Below are 19,371 nucleotides of genomic sequence, written 5' to 3' on the forward strand. Positions count from 1 at the left end.
CCATTGACCATCGACGTACTAGACCCAATCAGCTAACACACACTTCTATATAGCTAAGGTAACTTAGCCTTCATCAACTATAATATTTTCTCTAGCTTATGGTATCAATAGTTAATATAAACCAAGTGTTACTTCCCAACCTGATTCCATTGTTCTCCCAAAAGTTAGAGGGTATGTGTTATGAGAAAAATGAAATGACATCGTATCAACACACTGTGGTTGCCACATTAACACCACGCGATTGCTACCTTAGCACCACATGGCTACCACCTCAGTGTCACATGACTGACACATTAGTGACATGTGATCGATACCCAACTTGTGCTTACATATGATTGGCACATGACCAATACCTTACTAAATTACCTCTTCTTATTTGTATTGATCACATAAAATAATGATTTAGAGGGTTCACTATAAAAGGGCTCCCCATGTTTGTTTTGAAAAACTTTTTTCCTAATACTATTTAAGTCATTGATTGAATCTTTCAAATAAAAAATTAACTTAAGTATCAAAGTAACTTTTGTAGAGAACACCAATTTTATAAGATTCAATCTCTTCCGGGTCGATAAGGTTCGACCTCTTCGGGATAAGATAGGTTCAATACTCTTAATTTCGGAAAAAACCTTTGTTGGCTGGCTCTGAATCATATAATCAAATCATGTACTATTAATTTTTTTTTGATCTCATGAATTTTTTTTTTTATCTTTTATTGGGAAGAAGAAACGTGTATCCAAGAGGTTCGGATATAAGAAAAGATCCTAATCGTTGATCATCCAATCGATGGCGCAGAAGGCGGCTTCCAGGAATTTGTCTAACTAAAGCAATCACTGCACTCCCGAGAAAGAGTTATATTTTGCGTCACTCTTTTGACGTTACTCAGATATCAACCCCTTGTGTCATTAGAGGAACGAGTTGCCCCCACTAGGACCCACCAATCACGAGAATGACGAGATTACTACTGCTACATTCACAAAATACGCGAGAAAAAACACGTGGTGGTAGCGGTCACCGTAAGGCGCAGCCCACATCGTCATCGTCTGCTTCACTGCCCCTCGATTTAGAAAGTGAGAGGGCGGAGAGAGAAAAAGAGAGCGATGAAGGCGGTGGTGCTGCTGGACTTTAAGGGCGATCATGTAAAAAGCAAGCGAGAAGAAAATCGTGGTGGTAGCGGTCACCTTAAGGCGCAGACCACATCGTCATCTTCGGCTTCACCGGCCCTCTATTTATAGAGTGAGAGAGCGGAGAAAGAGAGATAGAGACGAAGAGACAAAACGAGAGCGATGAAGGCGGTGGTGCTGCTGGACTTCTGGGCGAGCCCGTTCGGGCAGCGGTGCCGCATCGCATTGGCGGAGAAGGGAGTGGATTACGAGTACAGGGAGGAGAACATCCTGGGGGACAAGAGCCCGCTGCTGCTGCAGTCCAACCCCGTGCACAAGAAGATCCCCGTCCTCATCCACGATGGCAAGCCCGTGTGCGAGTCCCTGATCATCGTCCAGTACATCGACGAGGCGTGGCCCGACCGCGCGCCGCTGCTTCCCGCCGACCCCTACTCCCGCGCCCAGGCCCGTTTCTGGGCCGACTTCGTCGACATGAAGGTGCGTTCTCCTTACGCCGATGCCTCCCATGTGATCGACTCTTGTTCTCCTCTTCGGATTACCACTGTGTTTGATAGAATCCACTTCCCGATATATATTTGCATAATCTATTTTTTGATCGATAAACAAATTCTAGATTCTTCTGCTCACTCGTTATTTGATCTGCTCGTCCTGTAAGAACAATTGTGCAGCACCTGTTTGTTCTCAGCACCCTTTAACGTTATTCTTCACGTATCAGTTCAATGAATGCGGGTCAAGGCTGTGGAAGCTCAAGGGCGAGGCCCAGGCGGCGGCCAAGGAGGAGTTCATCGGGATCCTGAAGCTGCTGGAGGGCGAGCTGGGGGACAAGAAGTACTTCGGAGGTGACGCGTTCGGATTCGTCGACGTCGCGCTCACCCCCTTCGTGTCCTGGTTCTACAGCTACGAAACCTGCGCCGGCTTCAGCATCGAAGAGGCGGCGCCCAAGGTGGTGGCCTGGGGCAAAAGGTGCATGGAGCGGGAGAGCGTGGCCAACGCACTGTCACACCCCGACAAGATCTACGAGATTGTCGGCGTTCTCAAGAAGAAATTTGGAGTCGAGTAGTCTGCAGTGGTAGTAGTAGTGACTGTGTGTTGCATGGTGTTTGCCTTCTTTATGTCTGATGAGATACACACTTGTTGGTGGTGTATATCACTTGAATAATTGCCCTCTCTGTTATCTTCTCGAATAATAATATATCACTTCTTGGTGGTGTTATGAGCCACCTGCACCATTCTTTCATTAGAGCATAGGAAGAATTCTCTCGCTCTCTCTTAATATATAGACACTAACGTGTGCTTCATTAAAAGATTATAGATCACTCGAGTTCTACCATTAGCTTAACTCTTCCCATCCAAGAGGAGCTCGAGTTACGTGTAAGGAAGTGGAATTGCATTATCCTTCGTTTATCAACAAAGGGCCATTTATTTTAGTGTATGATGTCACATCATATAAATGCATGATGCCCAGGTGTGTCGACGCCATTGTCTTCGAGGAACCCAGCCGCCTTCGAGAAGTCGAGCCATCCTTCGTTGAATTCATTCAGAGAAGAAGAAAGCCTAATCGAAATGTACTGACCAATTCGTTCTTGTGCTCCAAGCAAGGATTGAAATGAGAAGCTGACTCACCTGTTTCTTATTCTTTTCTCTTTTTTTATCGTAAATATTTTTTGGTATTTTATTTGGAAGAAGCAACGTGTATCCAATAATAAAAGACTCGGATATAAGAACAGATCTTGGTCGTTGATCGCCCAATCGACGGTGCACAAGGCAGCTTCGAGGAATTGCTGTGACGCATGCGATCACCTCACTCTCGAGAGAGTTATATTTTGTGCCACTCTCTTGATCGGTACCCAGAAAACAACCCCTCTTGTCGTTGGGGGAGAGAGTGCCGGCCGCTGGGACACATGAATAACGAGGGAGATGGGTGACGGAATGGTACATTCACCACGATCCGGTAAAAAACACGCGCGAAAGATAGTCGAGGCGGTACCGGTGGCGTGCCACATCGCCATCTTCTGCGTCATTGCCCCTCTATTTAATGAGTGAGAGAGCGGAGAGAGACAGAGACGGAGAGACACAAAGTGAGAGCGATGAAGGCGGTGGTGCTGCTGGGATTCTGGGTGAGCCCGTTCGGGCAGCGGTGCCGGATCGCGCTGGCGGAGAAGGGGGTGGAGTATGAGTACAGGGAGGAGAACATCCCGGGGGGCAAGAGCCCGCTCCTGCTCGAGTCCAACCCCGTGTACAAGACGATCCCCGTCCTCATCCTCGACGGCAAGCCTGTGTGCGAGTCCCTCATCATCGTCCAGTACATCGACGAGGCGTGGCCCGACCGCGCGCCGCTAATTCCCGCCGACCCCTACGGCGGCGCCCAGGCCCGCTTCTGGGCCGACTTCGTCGACAAGAAGGTGCACCGATGCCCTCCATATGTTAATGTTCTCCTCTCCGGAATACCATATTCTTAGTTCCCTTTCAATGGTTTTACGCATCAGGTCTGTGAATCTGCATTGAATCTGTTAAAGCTCAAGGGCGAGGCCCAGGAGGCGGCCAAGGAGGAGTTCATCGAGAGCCTGAGGCTCCTGGAGTGCGAGCTGGGGGACAAGAAGTACTTCGGCGGCGACGCCTTCGGCTTCGTCGACATCGCGCTCGTCCCCTTAACGACCTGGTTCTACAGCTTCGAGACCTACGCCGGGTTCAGCGTCGAGGAAGCGGTCCCCAAGCTGGTGGCGTGGAGCAAACGGTGCCTGGAGAGGGAAAGTGTCGCCAACTCCCTTTGCGATCCCCTCAAAGTTTATGAGTATGCCAAGAAGATATTTGGATAGTGAAGAAAGTCCCGTCTGTATGTAATAAAATAAAATCAAGACAATTATTCATAAATATTATTGATGAGATACATCTTTGGCTTATGGCTGTCACCGGAGAAAAGGAAATAACTAAAATTTGAAGAGGACGATGAAGCAAACAAAGGAGGTATTTTATTCAGCAACCACATGGAAGTAGGTGGAAGACACCGAGAATTGCCGATTGCTCCAACTGTGGCCACAAACACGACACGCATATCAAACCACAAGGCCTAGAATGGCTGCAACCCGGGGTTCTTGTTCCTCAGGAAGCACACGAACTCGTAAACCTTGTGGGGGTCAGGAAGCGACGACATGGCGACGCTCTCCCTCTCCATGCACCGCTTGCCCCACGCCATCAGCCTCGGAGCTTGTATCTCCGTCCTGAAGATTCCAAATAGCTCGTAGGTGCGGTACCAGGCCACGACAGGGACGAGGATGATGTCGACGAAGCCAAAGGTGTCGCCGCCGAAGTACTTCTTCGCCCCTAACTCACCTTCCAAGACCTTGAGTGCCCGAATGAACTGATCCCTCGCCTCCTCCTGTTTCTCTCCCTCGAGCTTCCACAGCTTCAGCCCACACCCGAAGATCTGACAACCAAAAAAGGTAAGCATGCTTGTCAAGTTCTATGCTTTGTGCTTAAGAAAAGCTCACAAAATTTATTTTTCTTAACGAATGAGACAGGAAATCGAATGGTGAGAGAACACATCATCATCATGCCAAAAGAATCCGACAATTCATGAAGAATATGATGTTGTACTGGTAGCTTGCGTCAATCAGTGAAGACTAAATTGACATCCACATGTACGCAAACATGCTGTGGATGACGAGCTCAAATGGCGGAAACAAACACAGGAAGGCGTAGCGGTGAAATCAGTAGCCAGCGGACCTCCTTGTCGATGAAGTCGGCCCAGTAGCGGGCCTTGGCGCGGCCGTAGGGGTCGGCGGGCAGCAGCGGCGCGCGGTCGGGCCACACCTCGTCGAGGTACTGGACGATGACGAGGGACTCGCACACGGGCTTCCCGTCGTGGAGGAGGACAGGGACTCTCATGCGCACGGGGTCGGACTTCGCCAGCAGCCGGCTCTTGCACTCCAATATGCTCTCCTCCTCTCTGTACACGTACTCCAACCCCTTCTCCGCCAACGCCACCCGGCAGCGCATCCCGTTGGGGCTCGGCCAAAAGTTCAGCAGCATCAACCCCTTCGTCCCCGCCATTACTGTTCTCACCCGATGCTCCCTCGCGCTCTCTCTTCTTCTGCTCTTATATGAGGTGGGAGGAAGGGCTAATCTTAGGGATTCACTTGAGCGTCGTAAGACATGCATGCACATGAGATAGTGAGTCGGGTCTAACAAGCCATTGGGTCAACCGTCGGTCGTGATGCAGAGAACTTTTAATGGTGATAGCTCTTGGAAGATCTGTTCAATAAATGACTAAGAGAGCCTTCTTCTACTTATTAATCTAAATAGGATGTAATCTACATCGAATTAGCCAATAGTGTCATATATATATCATTTGGTGTAATGAAAATCTATATCATATTCTTATTCAAAGAATTGGAGGAGCATTCGGATTTTTATTAGGACCTAAGCATATCCATAAATCATGATTATTTATCATTTCTTCAGAATAATTACATCAAAAGTTAGACCTAAATTTTGAGATGACATAATAAGATTATAAAATAAATCGGATCATTTAGTATATTATATATGAACAAAAAAGAAAATAAAATGTTGTCGGGGAAGCTGCAACCCATGGTTTTGAGGAAGAAGAAAGAGAGAAGAAATCGATTGCCACGGCAAGCTCAGTCCATGGTTTGTTGTCGGCATAAGGACGTACTATTCAACAATCACAAGGAAATAGATGGAAGACGACGAGAATTGCCAATACCTCCCACCTTCAACACACCACACGCACGACCTAGAAATATTGCAGGCAGCAGCAGAAGAATCCTGCTTCACTCGAGCCCGAACGTCTTCCTTATGAAGCACACTAACTCGTAAACCTTGGCGGGGTCAGGAAGCGACATGGCGACGCTCTCCCTCTCCATGCACCGCTTGCCCCACGCCACCAGCTTGGGAGCCTCCGTCTCCGCGCTGAAGCTTCCAAAGGACTCGTAGGTGCGGAACCAGGCCATGAGAGGGACGAGAGCGATGTCGACGAAGCCGAAGGCGTCGCCGCCGAAGTACTTCTTCTCCCCCAGCTCGCTCTCGAGGAGCTTGAGTCCCTCAGTGAACTCCTTCTTCGCCTCTCCTTGTGCCTCTTTCTTGAGCCTCCATAGCTTAGTCCCACACTCAAAGATCTGACAACCAGAGAATAGAAAGCATGCTTACGAGTACTACAAACGCATGCTGGAGATATCGCATGGCGGAAACAGACGCAGGAAGGCGAAGTAGTGAAAGCATGCAGTAGCAAACCTTCTTGTCGACGAAGTCGGCCCAGAAGCGGGCCTGGGCGCAGCCGTAGGCGTCGACGGGCAGCAGCGGCGCGCGGTCCGGCCACGCCTCGTCCACATACTGGACGATGACGAGGGACTCGCACACGGGCTTGCCGCCGTGGACGAGGACGGGGATCTTCTTGTGCACGGGGTTGGACTGCAGCAGCAGCGGGCTCTTCTCCATCACGTTCTCCTCCTTGTGCTCGTACTCCACCCGCTTCTCCGCCAGCGCGATCCGGCAGCGCATCCCGTAAGGGCTCACCCAGTAGTTCAGCAGCACCAATTCCTTCGTCTCCGCCATTGATGTTCTCGCTCGATGCTCCCTCGCTCACTCTCTAGTCTTTGGGCGCTTATATAGAGGTGGTACGTTCGTGTGATCTGCGTTGTAAGACGTGCACTTCATGTCAACGATCAGTTCTGATGTGGGGATCCAATTCTTATGGCGATCTCTTGGAAGATACAAGATCTGCTTAGGAAATGGCTAAGGAAACGTGTCATGGCTTGCATCAGAGACAGACAAGCTATTTATATAAATGCAAATAACAAGAAGAAAACATTGGGGTGCTCGATCTTTCCTAATGTGAGCTGCTACCCAAAACACTAATCAATCATAGGAGAGATCTTAAACATGGATTCTTTGTTGTCATTGCTTACGCATGCGATGATCAAGTTTGATTTTTTATTATTAGTGCTATTATTATAATTATCCTGTGTATGTTAACATTGATCTAAGATCAAGTTTGTTCCTGTCATCCATTCTATTATGTAAGGTTATACTTAGGAATAATCCTTTTGTTAATCATCCATTCTATTAGTTTGTTCTTTGACAAATTCAATTGGAAACTGCTCTCTGTAGATGAACCTGTCTCAACCATTCAATCTGCAAACGTCATTAAACCAGTATCTAACATCCCCCTAAACATAGAAGTCAAAGTCAAACTGAACATTCTATAAATAAGTCAACCCCCTAACTGCCTCAGAAGAAGTCCAAATCTATCATCAATTGTCCATCACAAAATACTTGTAACAAAAGAACACATAAATTACACACAGGGAAGGCAGATGAAACCTTGAAGTGAGAAGGGAGGAGGAGAACAGAAAGGCCTCCCTCTTCCTTGTTTGCTGGTAGACAGATGTGCTACAAATAAAGTATACCAATCTCTTGTCTTTTCTCCAACCAAAAGGTACCATTGAAGGCTTTTTCTTTCTTCTGTCTCTCTCTAAATTCAACAGAAGAAGAGTTTTCATCTTCTTTCTCCATCAGAATTTGCTGCAGATATGAACGGTTTGCGTGTGAATTCGTCCCCCCAGTTGATTCCTCCGAGTGGTGTAGATCATCCAAACGAAGCCACCTTGGAAGGTGAAGAATGTTACATATCTGGTCTTCTTCCTTCATTTCATCTTGTTATCTCCTTACTCTGCTGTGTTTGATGTCGTCGCAGAGAATGTGAAGTCGTTGTTGAGGTTGATACATGATTACACAGAAGGCGGCGGGCAACGACCACACTGCGTCACCGGGATGATGACGGTCCTCGATGGTCTGAAGTCTCAGGTCCAGAAGCTGCAGCCTCCACGGAGGGGAGAGGCCGAGCTCCGCCGGTGCAACACCGACCTCCGCCGTGGCGCGCCTCCGAGGGAGAAGAAGGCCCTCGACCCCGCTGCTGACGAGGTCCAGAAGCTACGCCGGGAGCTGTTCGCGAACATGACCGCCCGCAGGAACCTGGAGAGGATGTTTTCCAGCCTGGGCAAGGAGAAGGAGATCATGGCGGCGGAGCTGACGAGGAAGGCGCGGGAGCTGGCGGAGGCAGAGGAGCTCGTCGACGACCTCCGGGCGCAGAACGAGGTGCTTCTGGAGAAGGTCAAGGCGTGCGCGTCGGAGCACAAGAAGAACGGCGGGCAGTCGCAGCTCAACTCGGTGCTGCAGGAGCGGAACAAGGCACTGTCGGAGCAGCTCCTCAAGTCGTTGGATGCGTACAGAACGGTGAAGAGGTGGCTAAGGGATGCTCAGGAGGAGAACGCGAGGATCGTTTTGGAGGCCGCGGAGGTGGCGGCGGCGAGCGCGGGGATCGTGCATCGCGTACGTGAAAGAATGGAGGGAGGTGGGAATGGGAAGGTGAGGATGGAGGGGGAGATTAACTCCTTGGAGCAGATGCTGCATGGATTGCAAGGGAAGCTGAGGAAAGTTAGCCCAAAAAATAAGGGAGATTGTTAGGAGCTGAAACCTTCAAGTTTAGGTGGAGAGATTGAGACGAGAGGGACTGATGGAGAGGAAATGTAACGTTTTCCTTTTCTTTTAGTTGGAAGATTTGTACGGACTTTATATATATACGAATTGTAACATGATAAGTTATCAAACCAATTATTTTTCTTTATAGAGACAAAATTAATATTTTTTAATGAAAAAACCTGATTAAGATAATCATAATGAGCTCTTAAAAGGATATAATTAGAAGTTTTTAAATTATAAAATAATATATTTCATATCATATACTGAATATGAATATATAAGAATGAGCTAATTATATATTATCTTTTGTAATTATTTATTTTTAATATTTTGATTCTTATATTTTTCAAGAGTTATATCGAAATTTTGATACTTACGAAAATGAAATATTAATATTTTTATAATATTAAAAAATCAAAAAAGAGTGAAAGGTTTTATTGAAACAACGAGTTAAATTTAAGATATTAAAAATAATTAATTATGAGAGAAAATCTATAATTACTCTCAAAAAATAAAAAATGGGACTTATTAGCTCAGTTGTTGATCAGTGCTAATAAATCATATTTACTGTTTCTGTTTGAATATATATAGGTTGTCTTTTTTTACTTTTTAAATGGATATTTTATGAACCGTATGATGAGAAACATTCTTAATAACAACAAATCTTAGCCATCAATTTACCCAATACTATGACCCACACAACAACTAGTGAAGACATCCATCCATCCTCGCAGCAGCGGGATGGCCTGATGCAACCTGAGCGAGTCAGATCGGCCGTCGCCCAACCCGCCTCTTCAAACCCCGCCGCGCTTCGCCGGTGCGTCGCGCTGCTGCAGACATGCAAGTCCCTGCCTTGGCTCAAGCAGATCCACGCTCACGCCGTCCGCCGTGGCGTCCCCCTCGGCCACCCCGGCCTGGCCAAGCACCTCGTCTTCGCCCTCGTTTCCCTCCCCGCCGCCGACCCCATGCCCTACGCCAGCGCCGTCTTCGCCCTGGTCCCCAACCCCGGGGTCTTCAGTTACAACACCATGATCCGCGGCTACGCCGAGAGCTGTCACCCCCGCCACGCCCTCGACGTCCACCGCCTCATGCTCGCCGCCGACGTCCCCCCGGACTCCCACACCTACCCCTTCCTCCTCAAGGCCTGCGCCAAACTGCTGTCTCTCTGCGACGGCGAGAGGGTCCACTGCCGCTCCGTCAAGGACGGCCATGACGCCTGCGTCTTCGTCCAGAACACACTTGTTCATTTCTACGCGGCCTGCGGACTCTTCGAGAGCGCACACAAGTTGTTCGAGAGGATGTCCCAAAAAAACCTCATTTCCTGGAACTCTGTCATTAATGGCTTCGCCATAAACGGGAGGCCTAATGAGGCGCTGACCCTCTTCAGGGAGATGGTCGCGGACGAGGATGGCGGCATCGAGCCTGATGGTTTCACCATGGTCAGCTTGCTCTGCGCCTGTGCCGAGCTGGGGGCCTTGTCTCTCGGCCGCAGATCCCATGTTTACCTTGCTAAGCGAGGCCTGGAAAGGAACGCCCACGTTGGGAATGCGCTCATAGATTTCTATGCCAAATGTGGAAGCATCGAGGAGGCTTACAAGGTATTCGACGAGATGGATGAGAGGACTGTGGTATCATGGACTTGTTTGATAGTAGGGCTGGCCATGAACGGGTTTGGCGAAGAATCTCTCGACCTCTTCCATGCAATGGAGAGGGAAAGATTGGTGCCGACTGAGATCACCTTGGTTGGGGTGTTGTACGCTTGTAGCCATTGCGGGTTGGTTGACGATGGATTCAGGTACTTCAACAGGTTGACACGAGACTATGGCATCGTGCCCAAGATAGAGCACTATGGTTGCATGGTTGATCTCCTGGGACGAGCTGGCTTGGTGGAAGAGGCACACAGTTACATCATGAACATGCCACTGGAGCCCAATGCTGTCATCTGGAGGACCTTGCTTGGAGCATGCACCATGCACAAGAGGCTGGAAATTGGGGAAGCAGTTTGGGCTAGGCTCGTGGAATTGGACCCTGGCCATAGCGGCGACTACGTGCTCCTATCCAATATGTATGCTGCTGTCGGTCAGTGGGGGATTGTTCACAAGCTCCGGAGAAGCATGCTGAAGGGAGGGGTGAGAAAGATGCCTGGCCACAGCCTCGTCGAACTGGGCAACCACATGCATGAGTTCATCATGGGTGATCGCTCACATCCTCAGAGCCAGCAAATATATGAGATGCTCGAAGAGATTGCAGCGAGGCTGAGGCTGGAAGGCTACATGCCTCACACAACGAATGTTTTGGCTGATATAGAGGAGGAAGAGAAGGAGACGGCACTGAACTACCACAGCGAGAGGTTGGCCATAGCCTTTGCTCTCCTTAACACTGCCCCAGGGACCCCCATCAGGATAGTGAAGAACCTGAGGGTATGTGCAGATTGCCACATTGTGACCAAACTGATATCCAAGATTTATGACCGGGAGATTGTGGTGAGAGATCGGAGTCGATTCCACCATGTAAGAGGTGGATCCTGTTCTTGTAAGGATTATTGGTAGGCTACAGTAATGTTCTCCCAGCAAGATTATACTGCATTCGGAATCAAGGTACACAATCAACTCTAGTTACTAGGTTTCTTGTTTATGATATTGTAACATGTTAATGGAATGCAACAAAGTCCAGTGTGAATCAAAGCTAATTAGTTCTATGCCATCTTCTTTTACCTTTTTTGTAGCAGAGAAAAGAAAAGTGCATTTTAGTTAGTTCTATGCTAGTTAGTTAGGGGTATATATATACTTGTTGCATCGAGATAATATATACATGAATAAATTATTGTTGGAAACATATCTTTATTATCTGGTTTTGGTGAGTTTTTCTTGTCATATATGAGAGTTCTGTATTTAGGTTTGAAAATATCTTGTGCTACAATCTTTTACTCTAATAAAGTACTTACCTAAATAAAGTTGAGATCTGGACGAAGAAGTGTTTAACAATATCTGATACAACACTCATGCTACAAACAACTCTTGTGTAACATATAATCCTGCTTATCTTACTTATGTTCTGTCTCAAGGATTCAATAGATGAGTTTTGTATAAAATTTTGATGATTAAATTAAACATTTGAAAAATAGGCAGAATAAACTGTACAATTCTTTACAGGCTGATGTTAAAACTGTCTTTTCCAGATGTTGTAAGTTATTTCTGAAGTGGTAAGTTTAGTAGAAGTTCCATTAGGTGTTTGCCCTTGTGATAATGTTAACAAAACTTTTAAGCGAGGTTCGGCGTTTTGGGTACCGGATCTGTTTCAATGATCTGGTCAGACTAGTTTACCGGTCAGTATTGGTAAATCATGTGTTGGTACACCACTATGTATTGGGGTTTCAGAGTGGAAGAAAAAGAAGGCGAAGAGGAAGGGCGGATGGAGGTAGAGGATGAAGAAGAAGAAGTGGTGGAGGAGGAGGAGAAAGAAGAAGGAAGAGGAGGAGGTGGGAGTGTACTTGGGAAGAAGAAGGAACGCTACAACAGCGGCGTCGCGAAACAGCGGCATTGTCGGCGATGTCATGAAGCAACATCTGTAGCAGCAACATCACAAAGCAGTGGCATCATGAAGCGGCAGTAACATCGTGAGAAGAGTGCTCATGTTATCGAGCCCTAGTTTCTATTTTAGGTTTTTTTCTTTTTTAATGCTGAGTTTGATGACCCTGTTGCTATTTGTAGGTTTTTTTTATTTTTCTTGAGTTGGACTGAACTGTCACGGACTTAGCTGGTTTTGCCTAAGTCGTGCGGCACCCTTGCGTGTCCGTCCGCAAAGGTCAGCCTCCCCGAAGCCTTCCATGATCCCTTAGGTCCCACAAAAGAGAGAACAGGATAGAGAAAAGGCCTCACTCGGGATCCACAAGCAAACATCTCCGAAAAACACTTTATAGACAATGCAAATTACAAACAAACTTTACAAGCTCTGAATAGTTGCACAACAAAGGGTAAAATGGTCTATTATAGACCGAAAATCTCTCACACGTGTCCACATGACACAACCTTTATTTACAAGCCTAAAGCGGCCACCGACCCAACTAAAATGGGACTATCAAGCCTTCGGCCGTCCCCCTACATGCTGTACAAAGCATGAACATACCAAAAGACACGGACATACATAAGCATTACATCAAATACTCTGTTTAGAAGTTTGTCTGTGACATTCTCCCCCACTTATTCCTTCGACGTCCTCGTCGAAGCCTTTGTCGACACTGCAACTCCTTGCCTCTGCTGAGTCTTCAATCTTCTGCTCCAGCTGCAATGCGTCCCTTGGCTCCCAACTGCTCTCCACTGTTGTTTTCGAGTAGTCGAACCTTTTGATCCGCCATGCTGCTTCAACTCACCAATGACTCTGACTCCGGTGTGGGGTTGGCTGAGTTGTGTTGATCCTTGTTGGTTCCTGCGGATCCTTCAAATGAAGGAAAAGACCATCCTTACTGCGCCAGTCTCTCAAATGCCTCATGCTGCTTGAACTGGATGGATGCTTGTTGGAGCTTTTAACGAGCATCGTCTCGCAAACTTCTAAAGATTTGGGTCCTTCCTCCACAAAATTTGCTCATTGACTCTTCTTTCACTTAGTTGTCACATCCAAGTAGGTTCGCATCACTTCTGCTTTCGATTGGCATTTCGTTGGGAAATGAAGCGGACAATCTACTCTTAGTAACACTAATCACCATTGGTGAGGATTTAACAACTATTGTCTTTCATTATCTTCGAAGGGTCTTTGAACTTTTGCAGAGCTCCTCTGCTGGATAGATAAGAGAATTGGGGTACTCGGTTTCGCCCGTTCTCTTAAGGGTTGAGAAGGCAAAGGTTATGACTTCGCCCGCCTCCTCGAGGTTGTACTCCATGCATCGAGCTGGTTACTCGCCTTCGCTTGCTCTTTGCTCACACTTCTGAAGCACTTGAGGTGTTTGCACTCCCTGCGTTGAGTTAGCTACTATGATTCACCTTCTCAATGCCATCGAACTTCTGGAATGCAGGAAGTTTTCACCCCAACTTGGAGTAATTCTCTAATAGATTTGGTCGCCTCTGGGATTGTACCGTCTTCTCCATCAACCCTATCGCCTACTCCCCTGAGTAGCGAAGGTACAACACCGCGTACTGATCACTTCGTACCATGGCGCTGCCATGCCCATGACCCAAAGTCCTTCACTTTCGGCTATCTTGATGAGAAACTCATTGACACCGGTCTTACGAAGTTCCTTGGCCTCTGCCCTTCAGCCTTGTCTCAGTACTTGGAGTTTGCCTCTGCATGCTCCACCTCCTCGGCCCCTTTTACGACCAAGCGCTCTCCCTCCATGAGAGCAAGGGATCAATGACTTTCACGGAAGTCCCGCCTCTGCGGTACCATGGCGCTGCCATGCCCATGGACTACTATCCGTCGCCTCGCAACTGCATCCCTTTTCTTCACAATCAGTAGATATGCCTCTGTGGTACTCCTCCGAGTCCACCTCCATTCTATCTGATACTTGATTTTGGGTAGCCAAGTCTCTCTGGACTCATCGTTGCTTCCTCGCCCCTTTCGACCCCCTGCTTCAACACCTCTGTGTTCTCCAAGCAGCACCCTTTTGGTCGATGAAAAGACAGACTGCAACTCCCATGCACGGCCTCTGCCATCACGTTGTAGGGTTTGCACTGATTCTGTTCTCCTTAGCTTCCTTGGTAGCAACGTTTGCTTACTCGACCTTGTCCTTTGACTTGTCGGGCTCCCTTAAGCGAATATGAGCTCTAGAGCAGTCCAACTCTCTAGCTGCTTCGATCATACCGCTGTATGATCAAGTCCCTCCCATGGGACTCACTGGTACTTGCATTCGAACTTTTCCCTTGGTGGAACACAGCCCCCATATGCTGATGACCAAGGCGTTCATCCGATGCAAAATTCGATGCACGCACGGAAGACCCGCCTCTGCGGTACCATGGCCTTCACTCCTTGAATCCATAGCCCTTCTTGCCGTCATGTTGTTCACCGAAGTGGAGCTTCCAGTAGCTCCTGATCATACCTCCGTATGATCTAGTTGCTCACGGGGCTAGGTTGTGTGAATCGCATTGCCACGAACTATTCCACCACGATCCGCTGCACCATGTCGCCTCCTGGTGACATCTCTATTGCATTCTGATCCTTGTGGGATAAACTCGAATTGTGAACCCTTCATGTGTGGCCTCTACCAATACATCGCAGGGTCTCTTCCACCTTCAATTTTGTTCGCCCCTTTGGCAATCGACCTTCATCCACCCACTCTTGGGTCACACCACGATGAAGCACCGCTCTAGGACAATCCATCGCCTAGTAGCTCCCAAAGTCCTCCGACTTCGCTGCAATTAGTGCACCATTGTCTGGATCCTGGGCCTCTACCCCTACCAGCACAATCTTCGCTGCGCACCGCCTCCTTTATAGCAACTTGAATGACAACATTGTGGTATATTCTTCAAGAGTACCCGCCTCTGCGTCCTCTTGCCCCATGCTAAGGCCTTTTGAACCCAACTTCGCCTCCGCAAATTGAGTCGCCTTAGTTCCTCTATCAAATGCTCCTCCGAGATAAAGTGCATGTGCCCAGAAGCTCCCTTCGTCTTTGGCACCATGCAAGATGAGTCCGCTCCGTCAGAATGAATGACCCATGGAACAACAAGATCCTGCTCTTGCCTCTGCAAGAGCTCATGTCCTTGACCTCTGTCCAAGGAAAGCACTATGCCTCTGGTCCATGTTCCATCTTCTATGCTGGCTCCCTTCATGCGGCTTGGGTACTTCGCCAAGTTACACCCAAGTTGCTCTGCTCCTCGTTTTTGCATTGAGTTGATGGTGGCCCTCGCGCCCACCATTCCACGGGTCAGCCCTCCCTTGAGTCCGATCTCCGTATTGACTCCAAGTGTGCCTTCATTTGTGTTACTTTGGGTCACTCCCCCACTTGATCTCGCAATGCATCCACCAAAGCATTCTCTCAAGCGAGATCATGCGACGACTCCTCGCCGCTTGCTCAATCCATTGAGCTTCGTGGAGTTGTTGTTTGTTGAGGTACTCCTCCTCAACTTGTGAGGTCCGTCCCACATGATTCTCCCCCTGGAGAGCCGGGACTTATCCCTCCTGGATAACTGTCCCATTGGAGCAACATCTCTCTTCGTTTCGGAGACCACCATCCCCTTGGACTACTCCGATCTGCTGAACAAACTGTGCATTGTTCTGCCTCCTGCAAACACACTTGCTAGATTGCGACTCCACGTCAATACAGCCCCCGCTGCACCCCTCAAGGCCTAGCAACATGCTGAACTAGTTGCACCCTTCAGCCTCTTACGGACGTATCCTTCACATGCCGAAGAGAAAGTTTCAATGCTCCATGGCGTCGAGTTTCGGTCGCCTTGGGATGGCCACGAACATTCCATCGTCCGCATACAAGCTTATGTATGAGTACTAAATTCTTCGAGCTAGCAATTCCCCTCACTTTTGTGAGCTTTGCATAACTCTTTTGGTCGTTGAGCAACTCATTCCACCTTGCATGATCTCATCCTTTACCAAGCGCCTCGCTTGCCTTGAGCACCATCAAGTATTGTTGTCAACGTTGAGCCATAGCTCAAACTCAGCCATCCCAACCTTTGTGCGCTTCATATTCTTCCAAGCTTGTCTGTTCTCGTGGTGCCTCTTGCGCGAAGGGTTGGCCATTCCTCTGAATGCCAATCTCAGATGCCCGCTCCTCTGAGTGACTCCTTTTCCCTACATCTCCATGCCCGTTTTCCCCCAAACGGTCGCGCATGTGCTGACTGCCCTCAACGCAGCCCCGCTAGGTCCCCCACGTTTGCATGCTAAGTGTTTCTATGAGTGCTTGTCCCGCTCTGATACCATCTGTCACGGACTTAGCTGGTTTTGCCTAAGTCGTGCGGCACCCTTGCGTGTCCGTCCGCAAAGGTCAGCCTCCCCGAATTCTCCCATGATCCCTTAGGTCTCACAAAAGAGAGAACAGGACAGAGAAAAGGCCTCACTCGGGATCCACAAGCAAACATCTCCGAAAAACACTTTATAGACAATGCAAATTACAAACAGACTTTACAAGCTCTGAACAGTTGCACAACAAAGGGTAAAATGGTCCATTATAGACCGAAAATCTCTCACACGTGTCCACATGATACAACCTTTATTTACAAGTCTAAAGCGGCCACCGACCCAACTAAAATGGGACTATCAAGCCTTCGGCTGTCCCCCTACATGCTGTACAAAGCATGAACATACTAAAAGACACGGACATACATAAGCATTACATCAAACACCCTGTTTAGAAGTTTGTCCGTGACAGAACGGCCCGAAATAGGGTTCTTTGCGTATCGGTCCACACCCAAACTGGTACAGGCCGCTTGTTTCGTACCGTTTAGAACAGTATGATGGTCCTTGCTTTTAAGCATCTTATTTGGACCTAGTTCTGTATTCTTAGTTTGTAATGATTTTCTCTCGTAGCATCTCCTATTTCCTTTTTCTGTACAATGTGTTCAAAGCCACATTTGAGCTTCGACTTTAGACTACTCTGACTCTGTAACTATCATCTGCAGGTATAAAAAGACTTCTCTAGATTTCTTGCTACCTCATTGCAAGCATGGGAGCATTTCTACAGTGTTTAGAATATAGTTGGCAGTGGCACCAAAAACTTGGGCTTTTAAACTAAATTTAAGAAATAAAGTTTGCTTTTGGATTATTGAACTTCTACTGACCAAATCTAATATGCAACCAGGTGACTGAGCATTGGGCTCTACTAGGTTTCTATCCCTTGCCATCAAAGCATGTTCAGCTAGTCAATATTTTTTTATATAGTACCATTTAGTAGATGATATCCCACTGTAGAATGTCACGGGGAAAGTTTTGTGTTTGCGTAAAGTAATCTTGGGATGACAAGAGATCTTTGTCACTTCTAAGTATTAGAAATAGGCATGTTTTGAATGAAAAGAAAATGGAAAAAGAAAAAAAGAAAAAGAAAATACCTGAGATGATAAGTCCATAACAATAAATTCAAATATATGATAGTTTACTATGTTTGTCATTTTTACTATAACTTTTTAATTTAGTAATCAACTTTTATCCTTTCTTCCTAATGTGCAGATGGTCCTCATTTGAGAGGAATTGTCTGGTCATTTGAGCTTTTCTTTGGATGCAACTTCACCAGATGAACATTTTTTTGGCTTTACAGCTCCTTTGGATATTTGTTCATGCTTGTCATATGATGCAGATTTTAAAATAATGATGACCCTTGGAACTCTTGCTTCGTTCACTATAAACATCAAAAGCTGTTTGGTCATTGTTGGCATTGTCATTGCATTGAACAATTCTTGATTTATATGCTCCCAGAAGTGCAAGTGGAGTGTTGGAGAGATGGAGCTTGAGTGGATCCTTCCGATGCTGCTCGGACTTGGTAAATGACAGCAGATGCTTGTCTGGAAGCTGAATGAGCAAGCACATTGGCTAGATTGTATCTGGGTAAAAAAAAGAAGAAGCATCATTTAGCATTGTTTTGTTGTTTGCTGTGTTTGTCACAAATGAAATTTAACATACTGCTTCTGTGTATTATTGTCTGTTCAGATTCCTTTGTCCAATTCAGATGAGAGAATTCTTGTTGGAAGATCCAAATTGACTGTCATGCTGAAGTCCAAGAGTAGATGCTGCATCACCAATTACAGTCAAGGTAGTTAAGAAGCCAGTTGGCCAGTTGTATATGTGATAAAAAAAAAGGGTATACCTAGTGCAGGTCGCCAATCCAGTATCTTTAGAGGTTTAATATATGCAGCCTTGCTTCTGGAAATAATTTGTCATGCTGATTCTTGATTACTTCTGGAAATGGTCCCGGTACAACAAAAAGATAAATGCTGGGAGACTTAGCAGGATCTGAGTGGTTAAGCTTTGTTCCTCCTCAATTATTATGATGTGTGATAATTTTAAACATCAACCACTTCACTGTTGGAGTAACAGGTGCAGTGTTCCTTTCACTCCATGAAGGCATTGTTTGTTGATCCTGTTCCTCTCTCTAGCTTTAAAGTTGAGACTTGGGCAGGTTGAAATGGTCCAAACACCAGAACAAGACTGTGTTCCCTTAGCTTTTCCAATTGTAGATTCATCTCTTTCTTTATCGATCTGTAGTGTTTTTTTTTTATACATACAATAACAAAAAGAATAGCATTAAATTTTGTGTGCGATTTGGCATGCAGTGGATGATATGATAATACATCAGCAGGGGATATTTTCCACCATATCCAGCAATTCAAGGTACTTCTTGTCTCTCTACCCTCTTTCATGCTTTATTCTACCATAGAAATGGGGAGGGGGAAAAAGAAGGGGGTGAAGGTTCTGTGTCCCATGGTTTCTCAATCAATCATCCAAAGCAACAATGATTGAAATGATACCATGACACATCAAACTTTTCATAGTATCATTTATAAAAATGCCTATTTGTTCAGGTTACCTGTCACACAAATAGTACTGGAACAGAGTCATGGTTTATTCTACTCTAAAAATGGGGGAGACAAAATGAAAGATGGGTTGCTCAATCATGCACCCATTGCATTCATGATTGAGGTGGTATCATGGCACATTAATCTATTTATAGAATCATTCATCACAGCTACTTGTTTATTTGTGTCATCTTGCTCTCAGATAATCTATACAGGGATAGAAGAGTTGCTGAATCACATCAGATCAATTGAAGTGGTTATGGAAATTCTTCGACATTGTTGAGCATGCAAGGATTTTAACTCAG

The 19,371-nt window shown here is 46.8% G+C and overlaps 7 protein-coding genes across 9 annotated transcripts; 4 read left to right on the forward strand and 3 right to left on the reverse strand.

The window, feature by feature from the left end:
- Nucleotides 1-1,171: 1,171 nt before the first annotated feature.
- On the forward strand, nucleotides 1,172-2,358 carry LOC103999068 (probable glutathione S-transferase parA). The gene is made up of 2 exons (XM_065084115.1): nucleotides 1,172-1,598; nucleotides 1,837-2,358. Exons 1-2 carry the CDS (start codon nucleotides 1,284-1,286, stop codon nucleotides 2,179-2,181), a joined length of 660 nt encoding a protein of 219 aa, XP_064940187.1. The 5' UTR covers nucleotides 1,172-1,283; the 3' UTR covers nucleotides 2,182-2,358.
- Nucleotides 2,359-3,171: 813 nt separating this feature from the next.
- On the forward strand, nucleotides 3,172-4,008 carry LOC103999067 (glutathione S-transferase U20-like). The gene is made up of 2 exons (XM_065084117.1): nucleotides 3,172-3,523; nucleotides 3,608-4,008. Exons 1-2 carry the CDS (start codon nucleotides 3,209-3,211, stop codon nucleotides 3,935-3,937), a joined length of 645 nt encoding a protein of 214 aa, XP_064940189.1. The 5' UTR covers nucleotides 3,172-3,208; the 3' UTR covers nucleotides 3,938-4,008.
- A 180-nt stretch (nucleotides 4,009-4,188) lies between these two features.
- Nucleotides 4,189-4,569, reverse strand: LOC135594152 (probable glutathione S-transferase). Its single transcript, XM_065084562.1, has one exon. It carries the CDS (start codon nucleotides 4,567-4,569, stop codon nucleotides 4,189-4,191), a length of 381 nt encoding a protein of 126 aa, XP_064940634.1.
- Nucleotides 4,570-4,696: 127 nt separating this feature from the next.
- On the reverse strand, nucleotides 4,697-5,193 carry LOC135593823 (glutathione S-transferase U20-like). The gene has a single exon (XM_065084118.1). It carries the CDS (start codon nucleotides 5,169-5,171, stop codon nucleotides 4,788-4,790), a length of 384 nt encoding a protein of 127 aa, XP_064940190.1. The 5' UTR covers nucleotides 5,172-5,193; the 3' UTR covers nucleotides 4,697-4,787.
- A 579-nt stretch (nucleotides 5,194-5,772) lies between these two features.
- Nucleotides 5,773-6,713, reverse strand: LOC135593824 (probable glutathione S-transferase). The gene is made up of 2 exons (XM_065084120.1): nucleotides 6,375-6,713; nucleotides 5,773-6,259 (listed from the first exon to the last, which is right to left on the reverse strand). Exons 1-2 carry the CDS (start codon nucleotides 6,693-6,695, stop codon nucleotides 5,915-5,917), a joined length of 666 nt encoding a protein of 221 aa, XP_064940192.1. The 5' UTR covers nucleotides 6,696-6,713; the 3' UTR covers nucleotides 5,773-5,914.
- A 750-nt stretch (nucleotides 6,714-7,463) lies between these two features.
- Nucleotides 7,464-8,703, forward strand: LOC135594397 (uncharacterized). 2 transcript variants are annotated; one of them, XM_065084776.1, is made up of 3 exons: nucleotides 7,464-7,578; nucleotides 7,659-7,754; nucleotides 7,837-8,703. In XM_065084776.1, the coding sequence occupies exons 2-3, from the start codon at nucleotides 7,673-7,675 to the stop codon at nucleotides 8,604-8,606; spliced, it is 852 nt and encodes a 283-aa protein (XP_064940848.1). In that variant the 5' UTR covers nucleotides 7,464-7,578; nucleotides 7,659-7,672; the 3' UTR covers nucleotides 8,607-8,703. The 2 variants fall into 2 exon arrangements, with proteins under 2 accessions (XP_064940848.1, XP_064940849.1); XM_065084777.1 differs by having other exon boundaries at nucleotides 7,559-7,754.
- A 637-nt stretch (nucleotides 8,704-9,340) lies between these two features.
- LOC103999075 (pentatricopeptide repeat-containing protein At4g21065) lies at nucleotides 9,341-18,865 on the forward strand. 2 transcript variants are annotated; one of them, XR_010479837.1, is made up of 3 exons: nucleotides 9,341-11,218; nucleotides 17,970-18,098; nucleotides 18,201-18,865. XR_010479837.1 is itself a non-coding variant. In XM_009420725.3 (2 exons), the coding sequence occupies exon 1, from the start codon at nucleotides 9,371-9,373 to the stop codon at nucleotides 11,168-11,170; it is 1,800 nt and encodes a 599-aa protein (XP_009419000.2). In that variant the 5' UTR covers nucleotides 9,341-9,370; the 3' UTR covers nucleotides 11,171-11,218; nucleotides 17,724-17,937. The 2 variants fall into 2 exon arrangements, 1 of the variants encoding a protein (XP_009419000.2); XM_009420725.3 differs by lacking the exons at nucleotides 17,970-18,098; nucleotides 18,201-18,865 and adding an exon at nucleotides 17,724-17,937.
- Nucleotides 18,866-19,371: the final 506 nt, after the last annotated feature.

The sequence above is a fragment of the Musa acuminata genome, chromosome BXJ1-9 (genome assembly GCF_036884655.1).
Source record: "Musa acuminata AAA Group cultivar baxijiao chromosome BXJ1-9, Cavendish_Baxijiao_AAA, whole genome shotgun sequence".
NCBI lineage: Eukaryota > Viridiplantae > Streptophyta > Magnoliopsida > Zingiberales > Musaceae > Musa > Musa acuminata.